General features: G+C 61.1%; 2 protein-coding genes across 2 annotated transcripts; one reads left to right on the forward strand and one right to left on the reverse strand.

The window, feature by feature from the left end:
* LOC118698716 (phosphatidylinositol 3,4,5-trisphosphate 5-phosphatase 2-like) lies at positions 1 to 7,740 on the reverse strand. The gene is made up of 25 exons (XM_036402203.2): positions 7,604 to 7,740; positions 6,691 to 6,754; positions 5,989 to 6,121; positions 5,789 to 5,906; positions 5,575 to 5,712; positions 5,345 to 5,432; positions 5,137 to 5,223; positions 4,887 to 4,994; positions 4,684 to 4,798; positions 4,424 to 4,530; positions 4,128 to 4,230; positions 3,594 to 3,790; positions 3,219 to 3,336; positions 3,016 to 3,112; positions 2,773 to 2,911; positions 2,596 to 2,695; positions 2,255 to 2,343; positions 1,952 to 2,033; positions 1,763 to 1,852; positions 1,564 to 1,680; positions 1,393 to 1,481; positions 1,148 to 1,235; positions 816 to 971; positions 626 to 707; positions 1 to 547 (listed from the first exon to the last, which is right to left on the reverse strand). Exons 1-25 carry the CDS (start codon positions 7,738 to 7,740, stop codon positions 1 to 3), a joined length of 3,189 nt encoding a protein of 1,062 aa, XP_036258096.1.
* A 4,041-nt stretch (positions 7,741 to 11,781) lies between these two features.
* ARR3 (arrestin 3) lies at positions 11,782 to 19,389 on the forward strand. Its single transcript, XM_054516363.1, has 18 exons — positions 11,782 to 11,843; positions 13,088 to 13,137; positions 13,530 to 13,560; positions 13,874 to 13,934; positions 14,267 to 14,311; positions 14,587 to 14,786; positions 14,896 to 14,955; positions 15,199 to 15,266; positions 15,545 to 15,680; positions 15,761 to 15,845; positions 15,953 to 16,025; positions 16,512 to 16,649; positions 17,036 to 17,119; positions 17,381 to 17,404; positions 17,482 to 17,534; positions 17,860 to 17,869; positions 18,677 to 18,679; positions 18,960 to 19,389. The coding sequence occupies exons 2-18, from the start codon at positions 13,121 to 13,123 to the stop codon at positions 19,057 to 19,059; spliced, it is 1,188 nt and encodes a 395-aa protein (XP_054372338.1). The 5' UTR covers positions 11,782 to 11,843; positions 13,088 to 13,120; the 3' UTR covers positions 19,060 to 19,389.
* The last annotated feature ends 426 nt before the right edge of the window (positions 19,390 to 19,815 follow it).

The raw sequence follows: 19,815 nt of genomic DNA on the forward strand, positions 1-19,815 counted from the left end.
CTACATCCTGGCAGGCTGCGGGTCGGCGGGAGGAGCAGGCTGAGCCTCCAGCTCCAAGGCACCGAGCGCTCCCCGCTTCCCGAGCGGCCTCGGCGCCTCCCGGCAGGGCCGCGGTGGCGGCTCCAGGACGGGCTGGGTCTGGCGCCGTGGGAGCTCCTGCCTGTCCCCCCTGCCCTGCGGGGACACCTGGTCAGGTTGGCTCAGGTGAGTGGCCGCATACAGCGAGCAGTCGCCCAGCCCCAGCGCGTCCCTCGTCAGGACGGCTGATTTGGGTCTCTTGTGGTGGCCAGCTCTGGGGGGGCTCAGGGGATGCCCAGGCATCAGTGGCCCACAGCGGGGCCGGCCGCACCACTGCTCCTCCTCTGCGGGTAACGGGACCCGCGGTCCAGCGGGGCTCCGGCAGCGCTGGCCCCCGGCCGGGCCCTCTCCCTGCTTCCTGGGGGCTTCTCCGGGGGCCGGGAGCCACGCGTTGGGCACCCCCTCGAAGATGAAGTAGGCAGGGTTGGTGTAGCCGGTGGCCGGCTCCGGGAGGCTGCGGGGGCGGCTCCTGCGAAGCGCACGGAGGGAAAGGGCTCAGCATCCCCCCAGTCTGGGGCTGCGGCACGGCCGAGCCCGCCCGGGGTACCTGAGGCGCTGCGGGGCTGGCTTGGGGCACGTCGGGGGCTCTGCCGCCGGCTCAGCATCCTCCTCCTCAAAGCTGATCCACTCTGCAAAGGCAGCGAGGTCTGGCCTCACCCCACGGCTCGGGGCCAGAGGGAAACGTGGCCCAGGATGTCCCAGGGCACCGGGAGGGGGCTGCGAGCGGCCGCCGTTACCGTAGAGCCGCTCGCGGGTGCCGCTCCGGCCCCGGGGGACCCGGACCCGCATCCAGCCGCGCACGGAGCCCGTCTCCTCGCCGCGGTGAAACAGGAACGTCTCGAACTGCTGGGCCGTGCTGCCGATCGCTGACCTCAGGGCCAGGCAGCACTCGCCTGCGGGCACAGCGGGAGCCCCCCGTGAGCAGCAGCACCCGGAGCAGGGTGGATGCCAGGGTCCCTCCTGCCAAGCTCCAGCTACCAACCTCACACCCAGCAGGCTGTAACCTGGGGAGCTGTGCTTGGCACCCCCCTGCCACCATGGTGGCCCCAGTGTCACCATCCCCACGTACCGTAGGACTCGCAGCTCTCCACTCCCTTGATGCTGAGGAGCAGGTGCTGGTCCCCCAGGTACTCCAGGTCGGGCAGGATGGGGTTCAGCTGTGCACAGAGAGGGGAGGCTTGGGGGGGCTGCCAAGGGGTGGGGGGCACAGGGAGGCTCTGTCCTGGGTGGTGGTGACAGCTGCAGCTCCCCTTGGGGCTCAAGGCACAGAGCCAGAGGCAGGGATGGGGATGAGGATGCTCCAGGGCTGCGCACCACAGGCAGATGCTTGGAGGACCAGCCCAGCTTGAGGAACCCAGGGATCTCACAGTTCTGGAAGGTGTTCTCCCCGCTCCGCTGCACCTCTGGAGGGGACAGAGGGGCACACAGCTCCAGCCAGGCCAGGTCACCCCCACAGCCACGCCCAGCACCCCAGGCACCCCTCACCCTCCAGGCAGTAGGAGTGGAACTCGATGTAGCACTTGCTGCGGCTCGTGGTTTTCAGGATCACCTCGATGCTCTCCCACTCAATGCAGGCCAGCGCCTCGGGGCCAGAGCCAGGAGCTGCAGGCAGGTCCTGGCAGGTCAGGGTGTGCCAGGGCTCACCCCAAACCTGGCCTGAGCGGTGACAGACCCCAGCCCTTACCCTCCTTGGGCACAAACTGAGACGTCACTCCCACCTCAAAGGTGGCAAAGACAGGTGAGTGGTCACTGGTCACGATGTCATCAGTGCAGCCTGGATGGCAGGAGGGACAGCTTGGGGAGGGTCCCGGAGCCCTGGGTCCGGGGCAGCACTGGCCGCCCCTGGCTGTTGTGTCCCCAGGGTCTCACTCACCGTAGGAGTTACAGACCACGTGGGTCTCTGGGTGTGACTTCCACAGGATGCGGTCACACCATGAGGGGACATTGATCCTCATCTACAAATAGAGACAGCAGCTGGTCCAGCAGCCTCTCAGGTCTGGGTCCCCCTGCCCAGAAGAGCACCCCAAAAAGTGAGTTCCATCCTGCCCAGACCCTGTTTTGGTAGGGAATGGGCTGATGGAGCTGTGGGGACCGAGCATCACCGCGCAGCCCCCTCAGCACCCTGCTGTCCCTGTCCCCAGAGCTGTCCTGCTTCAGGGAGGCCTCTGCAACTCACCCCTGTGGGCTTGGACTTCTGCCACACATAGGTATCCCGGGTGCCCCGCTCGTACCGGTATGTGGGAGGGAAGGAGATGTCACCCTCACCTGCAATCAGGAGACACAGGTGGCATGGGGGCCACGGTCCCTGCCTGTCCCCATGGGGTGTCATGGTCCCCACAGCAGGCTCACACCCCTGGCCCAGTGCACACCGAGGTCCCCCAGGCTCTCAGCACCTCGTGCAGGGCTGTGCTAGGAGAGGTGACCTTGAGAGCTGGGGGTGACATGGGGGGGGGGGCTGTGGGGACTCTGGTGGCACTGTCTCAGTGGGAGGAACAGTGCCCTTGTCCCCACACTCACTGAACTGCAGGAACACCTTGTTCTTCTCCCGCTCCAGGTTGAGCTGGTCAACAGCCAGGAGGGCTTGAAACTCCTTCTTGACGATGTGGCTGAGGATGTCCTGTGCCAGGGAAGGGACAGTGACCCCCCAGGCTCCTCTCCCCCTGCTGTCCCCAGGCTGGCGGTGCAGGGTCCCACCTGCACGTCCATGTCCAGGCGGTAGTTGAGGTCCCCGAACCAGAAGAGGTGGGTGAAGCGCAGGGTGAGGTCGAAGCCCCCCAGACGTTTGTCCCCCAGGGCCAGGGAGTGCAGGATGTCACTGTAGTTCTGGTTACGCCTGCAGGGGGACAGCAGCACAGCATGAGCCACCCCGGGGACACTCCAGCCCCCTGAGAACCCATCTGCCCCGTGGCAGCCCCACCCTCCCCATCCCTGCATCACCTATGGGTCTTCTCGCTGCCGGAGGCCAGGTGGCAATTGACGAAGCCAAATGAGGTCCCATTGAAAAGGAAGGAGACGCCCACAGCTCCCTTGTTCCCTGCAGGGATGTGCCGCCACTGAGCTCTGGGAGAGTCCAGGGATCCTGTGCTGGCCCTCAGGCTGTCCCTGCCTCGGGGTCATCTCCCAGCCCATCCCCTCCCTACCCAGGGTGTTGGCAATCCCGGTTTTCACGCTGGAGGTGTGGACGTGGCTGATGCGCCGCTGGTGCTCCGGCTTCACCAGCACCACGATCTTGATGCTCCACAGGCACTGCAGGGCCACCTGTGGTGGGGCAGGGGGTCAGTCTGCCTGGCCCCCATCCTGCCCCACAGCCAGGAGGATGGGGTTGGACACACAGGTAAGGTCAGCATGACCCTGACCCCTGGGGACAGCGCTCATGGGGATTGTGGAGCACAGGATGTTCATGGGGCTGATTTGGGCAGGGGGGGAGGACCTGGGGTTGGGGTGGGAGCTGTGGGGTGATGGCTGCTGGTACCCAGCCCCCCAGGGCTGCCAGGACTGGCTGTGCCTGCTGTTACCACTCTGTAGTCGATGGCCATAAGGGTCTTGAGGGAGGCGCAGAGGAACTCGACCCACTCGCGGTCTCCCAGGGAGTTCTCCTGGGTGCCGATCACGTAGATGTCGTGGGGGATGCAGGCTGTGGTCTCATCCTGCGTGCGCCCCAAGCCCCTCGAGGTCAGCCAGGAGGCCAGGGAGCGGGGTGGGGGCGTGCTTCCTGCAGGCAGGGACACGTGTCACACAGAGGGGACGTGCCAGCACCCTGAGCTGCTGTCCAGCACAGCCCCGTGGATCAGCTGTGTGCATCCCAGGCTGCTGCTGGGATTTACAGCCCAAAACCCTCATGATATCCCTGTTCCTCTGTCTCCCCAGCACCCTCCAAGTGAGTGGATCACCACAGGACAGACAAAGCCCATGGCAGCCAGATTGGTTCTTCTCCAGCCCCCTCCTCAAACTGACCAGCTCAGACCTGAGACACCTCCCAAAACCCAGCCAGGCTCACAAAGCGTCACAGCAACCTCCCAAGACAAGGCCACCTTCTCCTGGCCCCTTACCCATGTTCCATGTCCCGACATACACCGAGATGATCTCAGGCTCGTCCAGGTTGGAATGCTGGATCTTCATCAGCTGCAGCAGCTGGCAAAAAGCCTCTCGCTTCTGCAGGATGGTGAGCGTGTCTTAGAGACATGGGGGGCACAGCACCCCAGATCAGGTGGGCATCACCCCCAGGTGTAGGAGCCAGCTTGCAGAGGTGGTCACAGTCCTGAGACCACTGATTTGCTGCTTTCCACATTCCCAAGGGCCCCATATTCCCCCAGAACACTCTGTGGGCATGACTGGTGCTGCTCACCCGGGCATTGGGGAAGATGAAATCCCTGCTCAGGCTCTTCTGGTTCTCACGGACACACACCAGCCTCACCTTGCTCTGCACACTCTGGTACTTGATCAGCTGCAGGACTGAATGATGGGGGTCAGGGGGACATGGTGGCCCCCACTGCCCACCACAGGAGGTGTGACAGGGCGTGTGGCCCATCCCCGTGGCATCAGGCCTATGGCAGGGAACCCTACAGCCCCAAAGAATGCCAGGGGCAGCCAGCAGCAGCCCCTTACTTTTATCCTGTGGGATCACCTCCTCCGGGGAGCCGCTGCCCCGCTTGGTGACGGTCACTGTCCCCGACTCCACGTCCACCGTCAGGGCCGCACGCTGCGACTTGCCCACCTTCACCTGCACGTGGGGATGCGGCTCTGGAGTTGTCCCCACACCTGCCCTATCCAGCAGTGACACTGGGGTCCCTCTGTGTCCCCAGGCTCACCTCGAAGTTCTGCACAGCCAGGGGCCTGGCAGCTGGCAGGGGGGCCACGGCCACGCTGGGCAGGGCCAGGTTGTGCCTTGTCACTGTCTCCTGCAGTGACTTCAGCACCTGCCAGAGGGACAGGCACTGTGCTGGGGGCACTGGGACAACTGGGAGCCCCGTGCTGCCACCAGAGTTTGGGGTGGCAGAGGGGTTAATTTAGGGGAGGGGGAGCTGTTCCTCCCCCTGCACCATGACTGGGGTCAGGCACCTTCTTCTCCAGCGAAGAGAGGAGGTGGTTGACAGTGGAGATCTTGTTGAGGAGCAGCTCCAGGTCTGGGTCGCTGCTCAGGAAGCCCTGAAGGGGAGGATGGATAATTTTGGAGCAGCACAGTGGCACTGGAGTGGTGGATTCCTCGCTGTGGGTCTGGGTTGCTCCACAACGTGTGGAGGTCCCTGGGGGCTGTGGGGACACTCACCTGCTCCCTGGCCGGGCTGCGGGGGGACACAGGGGGGTCGAACACCCTGGCCAGGGTCTCCAGACCCGCCAGCGTGAAGTCGATCTCACTGCAGGGGAGGAGAGAAGGGGCGGTGTGGGCGTTTCCCGTGCCTTGACGCGACACTCAGCCCCCGAAAGGGGACGGGGGCCAGGGGGGTGGCCCCGAGCGGTGGCCCCGCTCCAGCCCCGCCGTTCCCAGGCTGCGCTGACCTGTGCAGTGCCCGGCAGGCGGTGGCGAGCGCGGTGCTGAGGTGCCGCAGCTGCGGGTGCCCGTGGCACAGAGCCTCCAGGTCCTGCACGTGGTGGGTCAGGTACTCGGCCATGAATCCCATGAAGTCACTGGCCGGGCTGGGAGAGGGGTGGACATGAAGATCCCGCCTGGGCACGACCATCCCATCTCCCGGGGCGGGCGGGGCTGCGTTACCTGCTGTGGACCTGCTCCTGCAGCCTCTGGTGCAGCTGCTGCGGGATGTGGGTCCGGCTGGAGGGGGCAGCGCCGGGACACGGCACCGTGTGCCCCCAGCCTCGGGCGTCCTCCCCGTCTGCGGGCAGAGTCAGCAGCTCAGCGGGACCCTCCCCTCCCGCTGCCAGCCCGGCACAGCCCCCGGCCCCTCCCCGGCTCACCCGAGTCCTCCTCGGGCCGCGGCCGGGGCACGGCGTGCAGCAGAGGGGTCACCAGCCCGTTGTTGGGGTGCTGGTAGGCACCGATCAGCTCGGGGAGGCTGCGGAAACACTTGGCTTGGATGCCCTGGATGGTCTGGGGAGGCAGAGAAGGGGGAAGCACCATCACATCCCCTCCTCTGCCAGGGCAGCCCCAGCCGGCTGGGTGTGGTGGGTCTGTCCCTCAAAATGTGCCCGTGGTGAGTTGGAAGGGCCAGCTGGGCACCGGACCCATGGAGGGAGGAGCATGGAGACATCAGCCTCCTTCAGCAGGCAGGGGTGCTCCTGTGGGCACACAGGATGCTCTGTTTAGGGGGCAGGAAGAGCAGCTGCAGAGAGCTGGGTACCAGGAGAAACCCTGAGGGCACATGGAAGCGAGGACAGGACAGACCCCGCGTGGGGACAGGCACCATGGGGCTGGCTCTGTGTGGCCAGGCTGTGACAGGGCGTGTGGCAGGAAGGGACAGTGTCGGGATGCTGTGCAGAGGCAGCTCCTCCCGAGCTGGAGCGGCTGCAAAGCGCCCGCATCCTGCAGCTCGTGCAGAAAACAAACCACAGGCTGATGCCACCTCGCCGGGGAGGGGGACGAGCAGCCCGGGCCCTGCACAGCTGCATCCTGCCCACACCCGGCTCCCAGGCACCGCCCAGGCCGGGGGATGCACCCACCTGCACGGAGAGCAGCCCCTCCTCATCGGGGAGGATGCGGTAGGTGTAGACGTGCCTCTGGAACCTGGAGAGAGCAGGTGAGGGCCCCGTTCTGCTGCCCTTGGCAGTGCTGGGGGCCCAGCCCTGAGACAAACACCCCGTCCCCTCTGCAGCGAGAGGAGCTGAGCCAGCATTTCTAGAAATAAATCATCGCCCCCAGCTCAGAGTCTGTGGGAGGATGTGCAGTGTGCCCCCTGGTCCCAAAGAGCCCAGGACAGCCGTGACTCCCCCAGCACTCACTGGGCTACCCACAGAGCCTTTGCAGTGCTGCCTGTGGGGCCAGTGCCCGTCCCTGCCCTTGCCACCAGCCTGGACTCCGGCTCATGCCCCACACCCCCAGAGCCCGAATTTGCAGTTTGTCCCACACAAAGAGCCAGGGCAGTGAAGGAAAGGGGGTGCATCCTGCCAAACCTGCCCGCACAGACATGTGACAGCAGGCAGGAAGGGTGCAGAGCAGGAAGGGTGCAGAGCAGGAAGGGCGCAGGGAGCAGTGCTCTCAGGGGCTGCACACCTGGTTCCAGGTGTGGGGATTGCAAGAGACCCCATCTTCGGGGCTGTAGCCCCAAATCCCGGCACGGGAGATGCTCACAGCCAGCAGGCAGCCCAGAGCAGCTCAGTGTGCCCCGGATTTGGGGTTACCCATTCAGCAGCCATGGTGCTGGGCACGGCTGTGGGCCCAACTCTCATCCTGCTCCCAACCCGGGGATCACCCAAAACCCCGGTGCCAGGGAGCTGCCACCCCGCCCACCCCACCCACATCCCTGCAGCTCTTCCGTGAGGTTTTGGCGGTGCCTGGAGCAGGGAGAGGAACAGAGGGAGGCAGGCAAGGGACAGAGGCACAGAAGCGGCAGGCAGAGGCGGGGCAGGGACTCACAGGAGGCACAGGGCATATGCCCCCTTCACCGACTCGCTGTCCCGCACCAGGAAGGAGCCGTCCCGCCCAGCCTTGGCCAGCAGCTCCTCGGCCACCACCTGGCTGATGTCGCGGTGGTACCAGCGCGCTGCCGCCATCCTGCCGAGCCCTGTCCCCGTCCCGGCTCCACATCCAGCTCAGCAGGGGCCGCTGGCACTCACGGGGGCTGCTGGGGCGGGCGAAGGAGGGGGTGGCGTGGGGACACTGGGTTCCCGGTACCCGAGCGTGGTGCTGGCTGCAGGTCCCGGAGGGTGACAGGGGGCCACCGAGGTGATGCTCATGGGGACAGGGTGCCCTGCGACAGGGCAGCGTGGCAGGAGTAGCCGGGAGGCAGCTGGGGGAGGCTGGGGGTCCGGATGATCCTCATCACGGGGGCTCCAGCCTGCAGGGAGCACGGGGGCAGTCAGCGAGCGCATCTCTCCTGGGGGCAGGTCACAGGAAAAGCGGCCCTGGGCCACCATCCTGCCATGGTGCGCGTGAGGACAGGCCGTGCTGGTGGCACCCAGGGCTCCGACCCCACCCGACACACTCACCGTCCCTCTCAGACGCCGTGCGGGGCTCCCGCGGCTCCTGTGGGGGCTGCGGGCAGCGAGCTGAGTTTTCGGGGTTCAGCAGAGCGGGAGCGGGGCTGTGATGCCGCTGGGCTCCCCCGGCGGTCACACCGGCCCCGGGGTCCCGCAGTGCCCCCCGCGATGCCCTCGGTGCCCGTCCTACGGGCCGCTCCCCCCGCTCGGTGCTGCTCGCTCGGCACCGCGGCGGCCGCGCTCTTCCTCCTCCTGAGCGCCCCGCTCTCCCCGGCCCCAGAGCGGCCTCCTCGCTCCTCCTCCAGCCCCGCTACCGGGGCCAGGCAGCGGCCACGGGGGCTCGGCACGGCGGGGACAGCCCCACGGCGCGCCTGCCTCCACCCGCTCCCTGCACATCCTCCCCGGGATGAGGCATGGGCAGAACGCTGGGAAAAGGCACTACCAGCGGTGCAGGATGGCACAAAGCCCCTGAAATATGTTTGGGGTGGTGGGCAGGGCTTGAGCTGCCCGCTCCTGGGGACCCGCTGCCCGCTTTGGGGCCGAGAGAGACGGAGCTGCGGGCACCGGGCGCCCACAGTGGCACTCGTGTCACCACAGCTGTGTGTGCCCTGCCTGCAGGGAGGGAATTTGAGTTCAGAGGCTCCCCTCCCGGGAAGGGGTCGGGAAGGGGGGAGACTTTTCCCAGCAGGACAGGTTCGGACAGCACCGCAGGTCCTGGGTGCGGCCCCAGAGGTTTTACTCCTCGTGGCCGGGAGCGAGCGGGGCCCACACGCGTGTGGTGGCTCAGGCTGCCAGGGTGATTAACAGCAATTAATTACAGATGAGCAGCGGCCACCGTCTGCTGTCCAAGTGCCTGGCAGCTCCAGAGCTGCTCAGGAGATAGATGGAGAAGCAGATTCCTGCTGGAGGAGGATGAGGATAAGGATGAGGATGGAGCGCTGTGCCAAGCCATGCTCCTGACTGTTCCTCACTCTTGGCACCACTGCACATCCCTGCAGTGCTAAGAGACCGTTCCCCCCACCTCCTGCCCCAGCCCCCCAGCACAGATGTGCCAAAACCACCTGTGAGGCTTCCTCCTGGCTTCCCAGCCTCGAGAGGAACCTGTGGCCAGGCCAGTGAGAAGCTGGGCCCCTTGGTTTATTTTGGGCTGGTGTTCTGGTCACACAGCAGCGGGTGCTTCTCTGCCCAGCCCCTGCCCTGGGGACACACAGAGGTGGCAGGTTTGTGTGGGGCTGGACACACCCATCCTGCTGGAGCCCCAGCCCCAGCAGCGCTGCTCCATCCCGTTACTTAACAGCACGGCAGTAATTCCTGGCAGGCGTGGAGGTGCCTGTCTCCTGATTAATGCCATCCACGCCGCTTAATCCGGATCAGGGGAGAAAGCCCAGGAGCTCTGAAGGGCTTTGGGAAATCAGCAGTGCCTGCTGTGAGTGTTTACGTAAGGTGGCCGTGGTGTGCAGTGCCAGAGGTACCTGGCAGCTCTGCCAGCACCTGAACACAGGTGAGGTTGGGAAGGCAATGTGGGCTCACCAGGGCCAGGCTGATGGGGGCTCTGGCTGCACCAAGGCTCCCTCCACAGCCTGTGGGTGCAGGAAGCCCCGTGGCCCTCTCCTGGGAAGGCAGGACACTCCATTGGGACAGAGGGATGAAGCCACCACACTCCACCAGCCCCACGCCCACTGGTGATCTGCCCCTCTGGAAGTGGCTGAGCAGTGCTTTACACAGTGCATGTACCTGGAGGGATGGTGGGATGAGGAGATGAGAGGAACCTCTGGCCATTCATTGCACAAGAAGAAGCCTCTTTCATTTCCCTATTATTTTGAACTCTGCTTCCTTCCCCAGTGCTTGGTTTGGAGCACAAGGAGAGCGTGGGAAGGGATGTGGGCTCTGCCCATCTCCTCACTGTTTTGGGGAGGGGAACTATCTGCTCCCCAGATTGGGCAAGGCTGAATCCACCCAGCTGGGATTAGGCTGAGCTGAAGGGACCCAAGGTGAGCCCTGCCCTCCACCTCACCACACTGTGCAGACCCTGCAGAGCCAGTGAGTGGCCCTGGTCACAGGACTTTCATTAAGAGAGTAATGAAGAGCCACAAACAAAGCACGGGATTAGGTGCCCCAGGCACAGTGCTGGGGGCCCTGGCCAGGCTGAGGGTGCCCAAGTGGGGCTGCCTCCTCCTCCTCCTCCTCTTTCACCTGCCAGTGTGAAGGTCACAGTTCACGTGTCCCCCTGACTGTGGCAGAAATAGCGCCCATTAATCTGGAACCTAAGCAGCTCTCCTGTGTGCAATTAAAGAGATCACAAGTCTCAGCCCCAGGGAACGTGTGCTGGCAGCTAAAGCCCTGGCAATGGGACTGCTGGGCATGGCATGGCATGGCATGGCATGGCATGGCATGGCATGGCATGGCATGGCATGGCATGGCATGGCATGGCATGGCATGGCGGCTCCTGGTGGCCATGGGGGAACAGGTGAGCTGTGTTTGGGAGGATCTGGTACCCAGGTGATAAACATTGTTGAGTTGATGCAGGGGCCTGGGAGGAGGCACAGCTCCTACAGGGGTATCCTGATCCCAGTGCTCAGTTCTGGGGGTTGAGCCAGAACCAAGTGCAGCCCCAAAGGAAGGGCTTGAGTGGTGCTGGAGGTGAGGAGGGTGAGTGGGACATTGCTGGAGCAGTTTGTAGCTGCCTTGTTGTAGCTTGGGCTGTCCTTGTGCCCCATCCTTAGAGCCATTCCCACGGGGGTTATCCCACACAATGGTTGTGGCTGGGACAGGGTTGCAGTGGGGATTCTGCTTGCCTGGCAGCCATAAGGTAGAGCCACTTTGGGCTTTCCACAGTCTCCTCTCTGCTGCAGCAAACCTGGAGTTAATGATGCACTAATTGGGTCAGGCAAGGCCAGCCTGGAGTTATGAAATGATGCTGGGCTGGGCAGGCTGTGCTGGGGACAGTGGCAGCTCTGTGTCCCACCCGCCTGGGGTGGTTGGTCCTTCCCTCTTGGTTCAGGGAGGGTGAATCCTGCCTTCACCCCATCCTCCTGTACAGCAGTGTCCCCATGGGGAGGGTGTCCTCTGTGCCCTGGGCCATGGCAGGTCACCTCTAGGTGAGCAACCTCATGGGCACCTTGGCCATGCAGGGAGCTGCTTGTGCCTCCATCCTTCTGTTATCCAGCCAGGAAGGGGAGGGAGAACTCCAGGCTGATCCCTCCTCTGCCACCTCCATCCAACCCCATGCCCAGACCCATCCCATCTCCCCTTGCCATGGGAGCAGCTGCAGAGAGCCCCTGAGGGAATCCACACTCCTTCCCACCAGGAGCAGAGCTTCCACCTCAATTACCATCACCTTGCTCCTAAGCCCTCTTTGCCAATCCCTCTAAGCTGCTTTCCCAGGGCTCCAGCAAGAGATTGTATTTATAGCCCACTCTTACTCATGCAGCGTCTCCCCAATTAATCAACTAATAGGATTCTTCCCTCAAGTCCCTCTCCTGGAGCACTCACAGACACACAGCCCCCCCCAGCCCCAGCCAAGGCTGAGTGGGCGAGATCAGATGCCAGGGGAGGGACAGCCAGGGGGGATATAAGAACCTGCAGCACTGGGAGCAGCCTGTAGTGACTGGGTGGCACTGGGAGCTGCTGGGAGAGGAAGAGGAGAGCGTCTGTCTGTCTGTCCATCCAGCTGCTAGGTGAGTGCTGCCTGCTCTGCTGCCTGGGCCCTGCCACTGCTCTGGGGCTCTGAGGGTTTGGAAAACAGGGCAAGGACACTGGTGCTGGGTTGTGGCTGGAAGGAGGGTGGTTTTGCAGCTGAAAAATGGGGAAAATGTGGACAAAAAGGATTCCAGTGTGGCCAAAGGATGTGGTGGAAGGGTTGGGTAGTGGCATGGGACAGCTGAGCCAAGCAAGGGAGGGTCCAAGTCCTCTCTTTGGGGCTTGGGAGATGCAGAGCAGGAGTTCAGCTCTCCTCCCCTCCACCTTTCATTGCCTCATCCCCAATTCCTGGGGTCTGGAGTGAGCCAAACTCTGCTCCCACTCCCTTTGCACCTTTTCACCCTGTGAGGATTCCAAAGCTTCACATCCCACAGCACCCGAGGACCTCAAAGGTCCTGAGCTGGGGACTAATCTCTTGTCTTCCTGTGGGGAAGAGACTAATCCCCTCACTCCCATGGCCATTTCTTCTCTCTCACCAGCTTCCCTGAGGTTGTGTTCAGAGGCAACACTGTCCACGTGCCCCTGGGGCTTAAAATCCTGCCTGGGCTTAAGCTGTGCTCATGTCAGAGCTGCCTATCCCTAAGAGGCTGAGCTCATCCCATTTAATATCCCAGAATCAGCTGATGATCAGTGGGATCTTTACGGCTTCCTCCTGGACACAGGCTGGAGCCAGCAGAGCTTGGGCAGGGCTGGGCAGCTCCAGCCCCATTCCCAGCATAGAGGGTTGGGAATCAGGAGGGATCCTGTGCCCTGAGACCCCTCTTTCCATGGGACAGTTGAGCTTCCCTTGACCTTTCTCCTTGAGTTTTCCTCACCTTCCTGTGAGTGACTGGACAAAACAAGCCCATTCCTACCACTGAGCCATGACGGCCAATTTCCAGGAAAAACTATTAAAATTGAGACTCTAGAAGACCTTTTGTTCACTTTCTTGCCTTTCCCAGTCTTGAACCTGCTCCATTAGGAATCACTCCTGTGCTTCCTCTTTTCTGGAGCAACCCTCTTTCACTTCCTCTCCTTTTTGGCTGGGAACAAGGAGCTGGCTCAGCTCCCATGTGCTGCCCCAAAGGCAAACCTGGAGCTCCTGAGTTCTGCAAAGGTGGCAGTGCCCTGTCCCAAGGGCTCTGCAGTTTGTTGGGATGTGCAGGATGTCGGATGGTGGACATGGCTAGAGTTGCCTCTTCCTCAGTATCTCATCCAGTGCTTTCCCTGTTTCTCCCCACAGATTTCCTTGTGGACATTCCTGCACTGAATTAAAATGGCAGATGGATCAAAGTAAGTATCTTTATTGATTTATTTATCCGGAATTGGGATGGAGCAGGGCAGGAGGAGGAGGAAAGAGAGACCCCAGCTCAACCCAGCTGCTGCTCCCAGGGGCTGGAATGTGAGCTCCCATGGAGCTCTGTGCTGTTCTTTCTCCCTTGCCTTTAAGACACAGAATCCCCCCCACTCCTCCATGGTCACCCTGAGCTCAGGAGCACACCTGGGGCAGCCACGCAGGGTGGGTTTGGCCCTGAATTTGCAGGACATGGAGTTCCCCAGGGACTGGACACCCTGGCGTGGCTCTTGGTGATACAGCACATTTGTAGGGCAGCCCATCATCTCCCTGTGCCCCAACCAGCCTTGTCCAAGGCATTCCCAAACATTCACCTCTGTTTTCTCCACAGGGTTTTCAAGAAGACCAGCCCCAACAGCAAGGTGAGTCTCTGTGCCCTGTCCCCTGATGTGTCCAGCCCAAGGTTTAGGCTGGGCTGGATCTGCCCACAGGATCCAGGCTGGGTCTGCCTTCCCTTCAAAATCTGATTGATTCTTGGACCTGCCATGATGACACTGCGGGACTGGCTTTTCAAAACAGAAATTTAAAAATACCCTGATACAACCCCTTCAAGGTGATTCTGGTCCAGCCTGGTGATAAACCCCATGACACAACCCAGGGCTTTGAAATTTGGGCCAATTCCATGGCAAACATTAACTTGTTTCCTCCCTTTCTTTCCCCATGTGCTGCCTCCAGCTCTCCCTGTACCTGGGGAAGAGAGACTATGTGGATAACGTGGATTCAGTGGAATCTGTAGGTGAGTGGGCAGTGCCCAGCACTGAGAGGGAAGTACAGGCTGGGCAGGCCAGCCCCAGTGTCTACCAGGCTGCTGGTAGAGCAGGAGGAGCAGCTCTGGAGGAGTGAATGCCACATTTCCTGCAAAGATCCTTAGGAAAAATAGTGGGGAATTCCCTTTGCAAAACAACCCAGCCACACTGCTGGAGGAGGCATCACCATCCCCCTTGGTAGCAGCTCCTTTTGTCACCTTCCAGCTGCAAAGTGATTATTTTGGTATAAAAAGCCGTGTTTTAGCAAAGATCTTCCCAGGCAGCTGAGCTCACCGGTCCTTCTCCTTTTGCTTGTTTGCAGATGGTGTCTGCCTGATCGACCCAGAGTACCTGAAGGACAGGAAAGGTATTGATACAGAAATACAGCATGAGGGGAGGGAGGGGATGGGATGGAACCAGCCCAAAGCTGGGGCTGTGCTGAGGTTAAAGCTGCTCCGTGTCACCTACAGCTCCTTGTCCATCAGGGCCACAGCAGCAAAGGACATGAGGGATCCTGTTCATATTTAGTGTCTGAGGAAGTCTCATTTCTGCTGAGAAGTTTTCAAAATAGTTTTTCTTGCCTCTTTGTTCACCCGCTGTGCCTTCCCTCCCCTCTCCTCACCCCTGTCCTGCCTGGCTCAGTGTATGTGACGCTGACCTGCGCCTTCCGCTACGGCCGCGATGACCTCGACGTGATCGGCCTGACCTTCAGGAAGGACATCTACGTGCTGACCACCCAGCTGTACCCCCCCGTGCCAGACCAGGCCCCCAAAACCCTCACTCCTCTGCAGGAGAAGCTGATGAAGAAGCTTGGGGAGAATGCCTACCCCTTCACATTTGAGGTAAGGGCTGCTCAGCCCCTCCAGGCCATGAGGCTCCGCGGTGTCACCAGGGCTCAGCTCTGAATACCCCCTTTATTCTCTTTTTTTTCTCCTTCTCTGCTCTGCCCAGATTGCCACCAACCTGCCCTGCTCCATCACCCTCCAGCCCGGGCCAGATGATGTGGGAAAGGTGAGCTGCTGTCCCCAGCCTGTGTCCCCTGGACCATCCTCCCTGGGAAGGGATTTGAGTTGTGGGGTGCTAAAAATGAGAATTGATTCTCATGGCCCATGGGGTGAGGGGTGGGAAGGGAGGATGGCTGGAGTCCGAGCCAGGATCTCTGGGAATGCAGTGGAGGAAGGAAGGAACAAAAGGAACCTAAAGCTCAGGCAGCTCTGAGCCCCTCCTGCTCAGTGACCACATATGTTCCCCCAGGCCTGTGGCGTGGACTTCGAGGTCAAAGGATTTTGTGCTGAAAATCTGGAGGAGAAAATTCACAAGAGGTATTTTCAGGGGATCCCTATTCTCCCTTTTGGCCCTAAAACTAAACCACAGGATCTTTTTGGGGTGACCAGCTTAGGGGTCAGGCTGAGGGTCTTCTGTCAGCTTGTGCCATGCTTGGATGGGGAACTCTGCCAGAAACTGGGGCAGTGATCCCTGTGTCAGAGCCAGGTGAAACATTCACCCTTTGGCTGGAGACACTGTGAAGACCCCAGAGAGTCCCTGTGACCCTGTGTTGACACTGTGGGGGACACTGGGGGTGCCACCTGTGTCCCCACAGGAACTCGGTGCGCCTCATCATCCGCAAGGTGCAGTTTGCCCCGCTGCAGACGGGGCCGGCCCCGAGAGCTGAGACCACCCGGCAGTTCATGATGTCAGACAAGCCTCTGCACCTCGAAGCTTCCCTGGACAGGGAGGTCAGTAAGGACACTGTCCCCTCTGCCAGGGATGGGGACCACGATTTCTGGTCACATCACTGAGCCTCTTCCCCTTGCAGATCTACTACCACGGAGACCCCATCAATGTGACCGTCAACATCAACAACACCACCAACAAGGTTGTGAAAAAAATTAAGATCTCAGGTGAGAGAGGGAAAGAAGGGACATGTCCCAGCACCCATCACTGACAGAGATGGGGACTGTGAGCCCCTGCCATGTCACTAACACAGCTCCCCCTTGTCTGTCCCCAGTGGATCAGATCACAGATGTGGTCCTGTATTCCCTGGATAAATACACAAAGACTGTGTGCACCGAGGAGATAAAGTAAGGGATGAGGGGCCGGAGGTGAAGTGGCATTTCTGGGAGGGAGGAAGAGAAATGAGGAAGAGGAGGAGGATGGGACAGAGGATGTGACAGTTTTACACCAAGCAGCAAAAATGTCTGGGTTAGAAGAGCGGGTGCAGAGGACAGGGAAGGCTGTGGACCATGTCCCACCAGCACAAGCTGGTGGTGGCTGGGAAGGTCTCTGGGGAAGGTGCACAGCTGCTCTCAGGCATCTTCTTCTCCTCACTTTGCATTTTTGAGGCCAGACACAGCCTCTGCCCCCCTGAGAATGAGGAGGGAGGGAGCAAAGGTGGTGGGGAGAAAAAAGAAGTGGTTGTAGAGAGGAAAGAGAGGAGGGAACGAAAGGAGGAAATGGCCCAGCAGCTGCATGGGGAGGGCAGGCCTGGCCCTGCACAGGTGCCTGCAGTGATGCTGAGCACCCACACGCTGGGGCTGGCTCTGAGCTCTTCTCTCCCACCCTTCCAGTGAGACTGTGGCCGCCAATTCCACCTTCTCCAAAACGTACTCGGTGACCCCCCTGCTCTCCTCGAACCGCCAGAAGCGAGGCCTCGCTCTCGACGGCAAACTCAAGCACGAGGACACCAACCTGGCCTCCACCACCATGTGAGGGCTGCATGGGCTCCCCCTGCTCCCCAGCATGCCTTCCTCCACTTTCCCCTGCTCTGGGCTCCCACCCTGAGCCCACCCCATCCAGCTGGAAAATGTAGAGATTTTGTGACATTGTCACCTCTCCATCCCATAGGAGAGATGTAGCTTCCCAGTTCCAATGTTGTTCAAAGCTCCTGAATCCCTCTGCAGGGCTGGAAGGGGCCTCCAGAAGCTTCCCCCAAGTGCCCTGCCCTCTCTTCTCCTGCTCTCCTCCCCTGCTAAATCCCAGTGCACCCCACATGGTGCAGGACACAAATAAACTCTGGCACTGCCGTGGGGGGAGTGGATGGGGTCTGCAGCCAGCACTGCCCTCTCACTGTCCCCCTCTGCCTTTTTCCTAGCCTGAGACCTGGCATGGACAAGGAGGTGCTGGGTATCCTGGTGTCCTACAAAGTGAAGGTCAACCTGGTGGTGTCCCGAGGAGGGTGAGGCTCTGTGGGCAGGGGGATCAGGGGCCATCAGCTCGAGCTGTGCTGGGGGGTTTTGTACCCTGGGGAAATGAGAGGGCACTCACACCATGGGCGCCCTCATTCCTGCCCTGCTCCCCTGGGGTCACTGGGCTGCTCTCTGACCCCCACATCACCACCCCTATTATCAACCATCTTCCACCTCAATATAAAGCACAGCCTAACACCTCCCCTCCTCTGCCTTGGCTCATTTCTGTCCCTTCTCTCCCGCTGCCACAGCATCCTGGGGGATCTCACTGCCAGGTAAGGGGAGCTGCCTGTGGGGCTGGGAGTGGGGCTGTGCTGGGCAGAATCCTTGACAGAGCTGCTTTTCCTTCCAGTGATGTTGGGGTGGAGATGCCCGTCATCCTCATGCACCCGAAGCCTGATGACTGTGAGTTTTGTGTAGGATGCTGCCAAAAATCAGCAGGAAAGAGGCACTTCTGGTTCAGGGGAAGCTGGTGAAAACAACTCTGGTGCAGCTGCCCCGGTGCCAAGGGCCCTCTGTGGGATGGGCACAGCTGTCCAGCTGTGCTGGGGCAGGGTTGAAGCAGTTTTCCCATGGGATGGGCACACCTGTGTCCTGGAGCAGGGTGGGAGATGTCCTCCTATAGCACTGTCCCTCTTTCCAGGAAAAGTTGAAATGTCCTTTCTGTATTAACCTGCACATCTTTTCTCTTCCCCATCCCTTTCTCCCTGTGCTTATCCCTGGACTACAGCTAAGCCAAGGTAAAGAGATGTTCCCTCTAGCACACAAACCACACAGATCCATCACAGATGGATGTGACATCCCAGCTTGAGGTCACATCCTTGGATTAAACCACCCAGGCCTCAAAGCCCTGAGCCTGTGTCACAGCAGCCACTCTCCCAAATCCTGAGATTGGGATGTGCTCTGCAAACTCCCAGGGCTTATTTGACAATTGCCTTTGCTGCAGCCACAGCAGCTGCAAGGCCAGGCCTTGCCCTGTCCCTCAGAAGCAGCTGGCAGTGTCTTCCAGCCACAAGTGCCATCACTGGACAAGATGTCTCCATGGTCTTGGTCCCCACACAGATTTCCCTGGGCAGCTGGAAGTCACATCCCTGTGCCCCTGAACATTCCCCAGCAGCAGAGGCCTCTTCTCCTCCCAAATCAGCTTTTTCCAGCTGAAGCCACAGCTGGGATTCCTTCCTTCTGGGCAGCTGCAGTGCCAAACCCATTCCTGACACCATGGCCCCACCACAGGTTTTGTGTCTGGTTACACCCCGCAGCAGGATGTGAGCATTGGGATTTGGGGCCTGGGAAATCAGACTGCAACTCCAGGCTTTCACACTTGTCCCTTTCACACCATCCCTTTCCCAGCTCAGTGACAACATTTAAATTTCCAGAGAGGAAATCTCTTGGTCTCTATCCACCATGGCTCCATGTAGGTTTTGCCAAATCATTTCACATTCCCAAACTTTTGGTATCTCTTTTTTTGACTCTTTTTTTTCTGTTTTCTCCTCCGCTTTTCACTTTGTGCTCTCCCTTGCTGTCACTCGCTGCTCGCCTTTCTCAAGGAGGTAACTCAGCTCTTTGTTTTCCTATCCTTAGAAATGCAAAATATTGTGTGAAAAACTACTAGAAGTTGCAGGCCAAGCTCCTTGGGTTGTGCAGGCTCACAGTGATGGGGCCTGGGTTTGTGTGCTGGGGCCAGGCTGTGCCTCACACTGACCTGACTGTTCTGAGTGGGGTGACAGGGCCGGGGTGACCACTGTGTTGTCCCCATCAGGAGCAGGGTTTGGGCTCATCAGGGATTTCCCCTCCTCCTGTGGGCTCACTGTGCTCTGCTGTCCCTTCCAGCGAGGAGGACATTGTCATCGAGGAATTTGCTCGCCAGAAGCTCAAGGGGGAGAAGGATGATGAAGATGAGAAGGAGGAAGCTGAGAAAGAGGAGAGCTAAGCTGACAGTCCCCCACACCCCAGTTTGGGACACACCTGCCTGTTGTGTCCCCACTGTGCCACACCTGGCACAGCCCCCTCAGCCCCCCACAGTCCCCATAGGTGCCCCCTCCTGCCCCACTCCAAGCCTTGGTAGTGGTGGTGAGAGCTGCTGCAGCTCCTCCCGGGCCCGCCACGCTGCAAAGCCCCACGGTGCTCCCTGTTCCCACGGGTGCCAGCACAGGGACAGGGACAGGGCGGGATGCAATGGCCCCGGCCGAGCGCCTCACCAGCGTGGCTGTCACCTGCCCGTGACATGTTGTGCACAGCTCTGTGACATTTATACCAATAAACCCACCCGGTGGCCCGGTGCAGGCTCCGTGTTGTGCTGGAGGGGGGGGGAGCCGACGCTGCCTTCGTGCAGGGGAGGGGAGGACGAGGTGCTGCAGGACCTGGTGCGGCCACTCCCGGCCGGGCCCATCCAAGGTGTAGCCGGGCCATCCAAGGTAGGGCTGAATGCATCCTGCTACAGTCGCAGGATCTACAACCACGCCGGTACAGGCAGACCCATTCTCCTACAACCAGAGGGCTCCAGCCCAGCTCCAGCCGGATCCGTCCCGCTACGCCCGGCTCTGCTGAAACACCCCCGCTACAGCCCGGGCGCATCCCGCTCCACGCCGCAGCATCCTCACCCCGGAGGCCGCCCGGTCGCCATGGCAACCACCCTCCCCATCACCACGGCAACCCCCTCCGGTCGCCATGGCAACCGCCCTCCCCG

Source organism: Molothrus ater, chromosome 14 (genome assembly GCF_012460135.2).
Source record: "Molothrus ater isolate BHLD 08-10-18 breed brown headed cowbird chromosome 14, BPBGC_Mater_1.1, whole genome shotgun sequence".
NCBI classification, from domain to species: Eukaryota; Metazoa; Chordata; class Aves; order Passeriformes; family Icteridae; genus Molothrus; species Molothrus ater.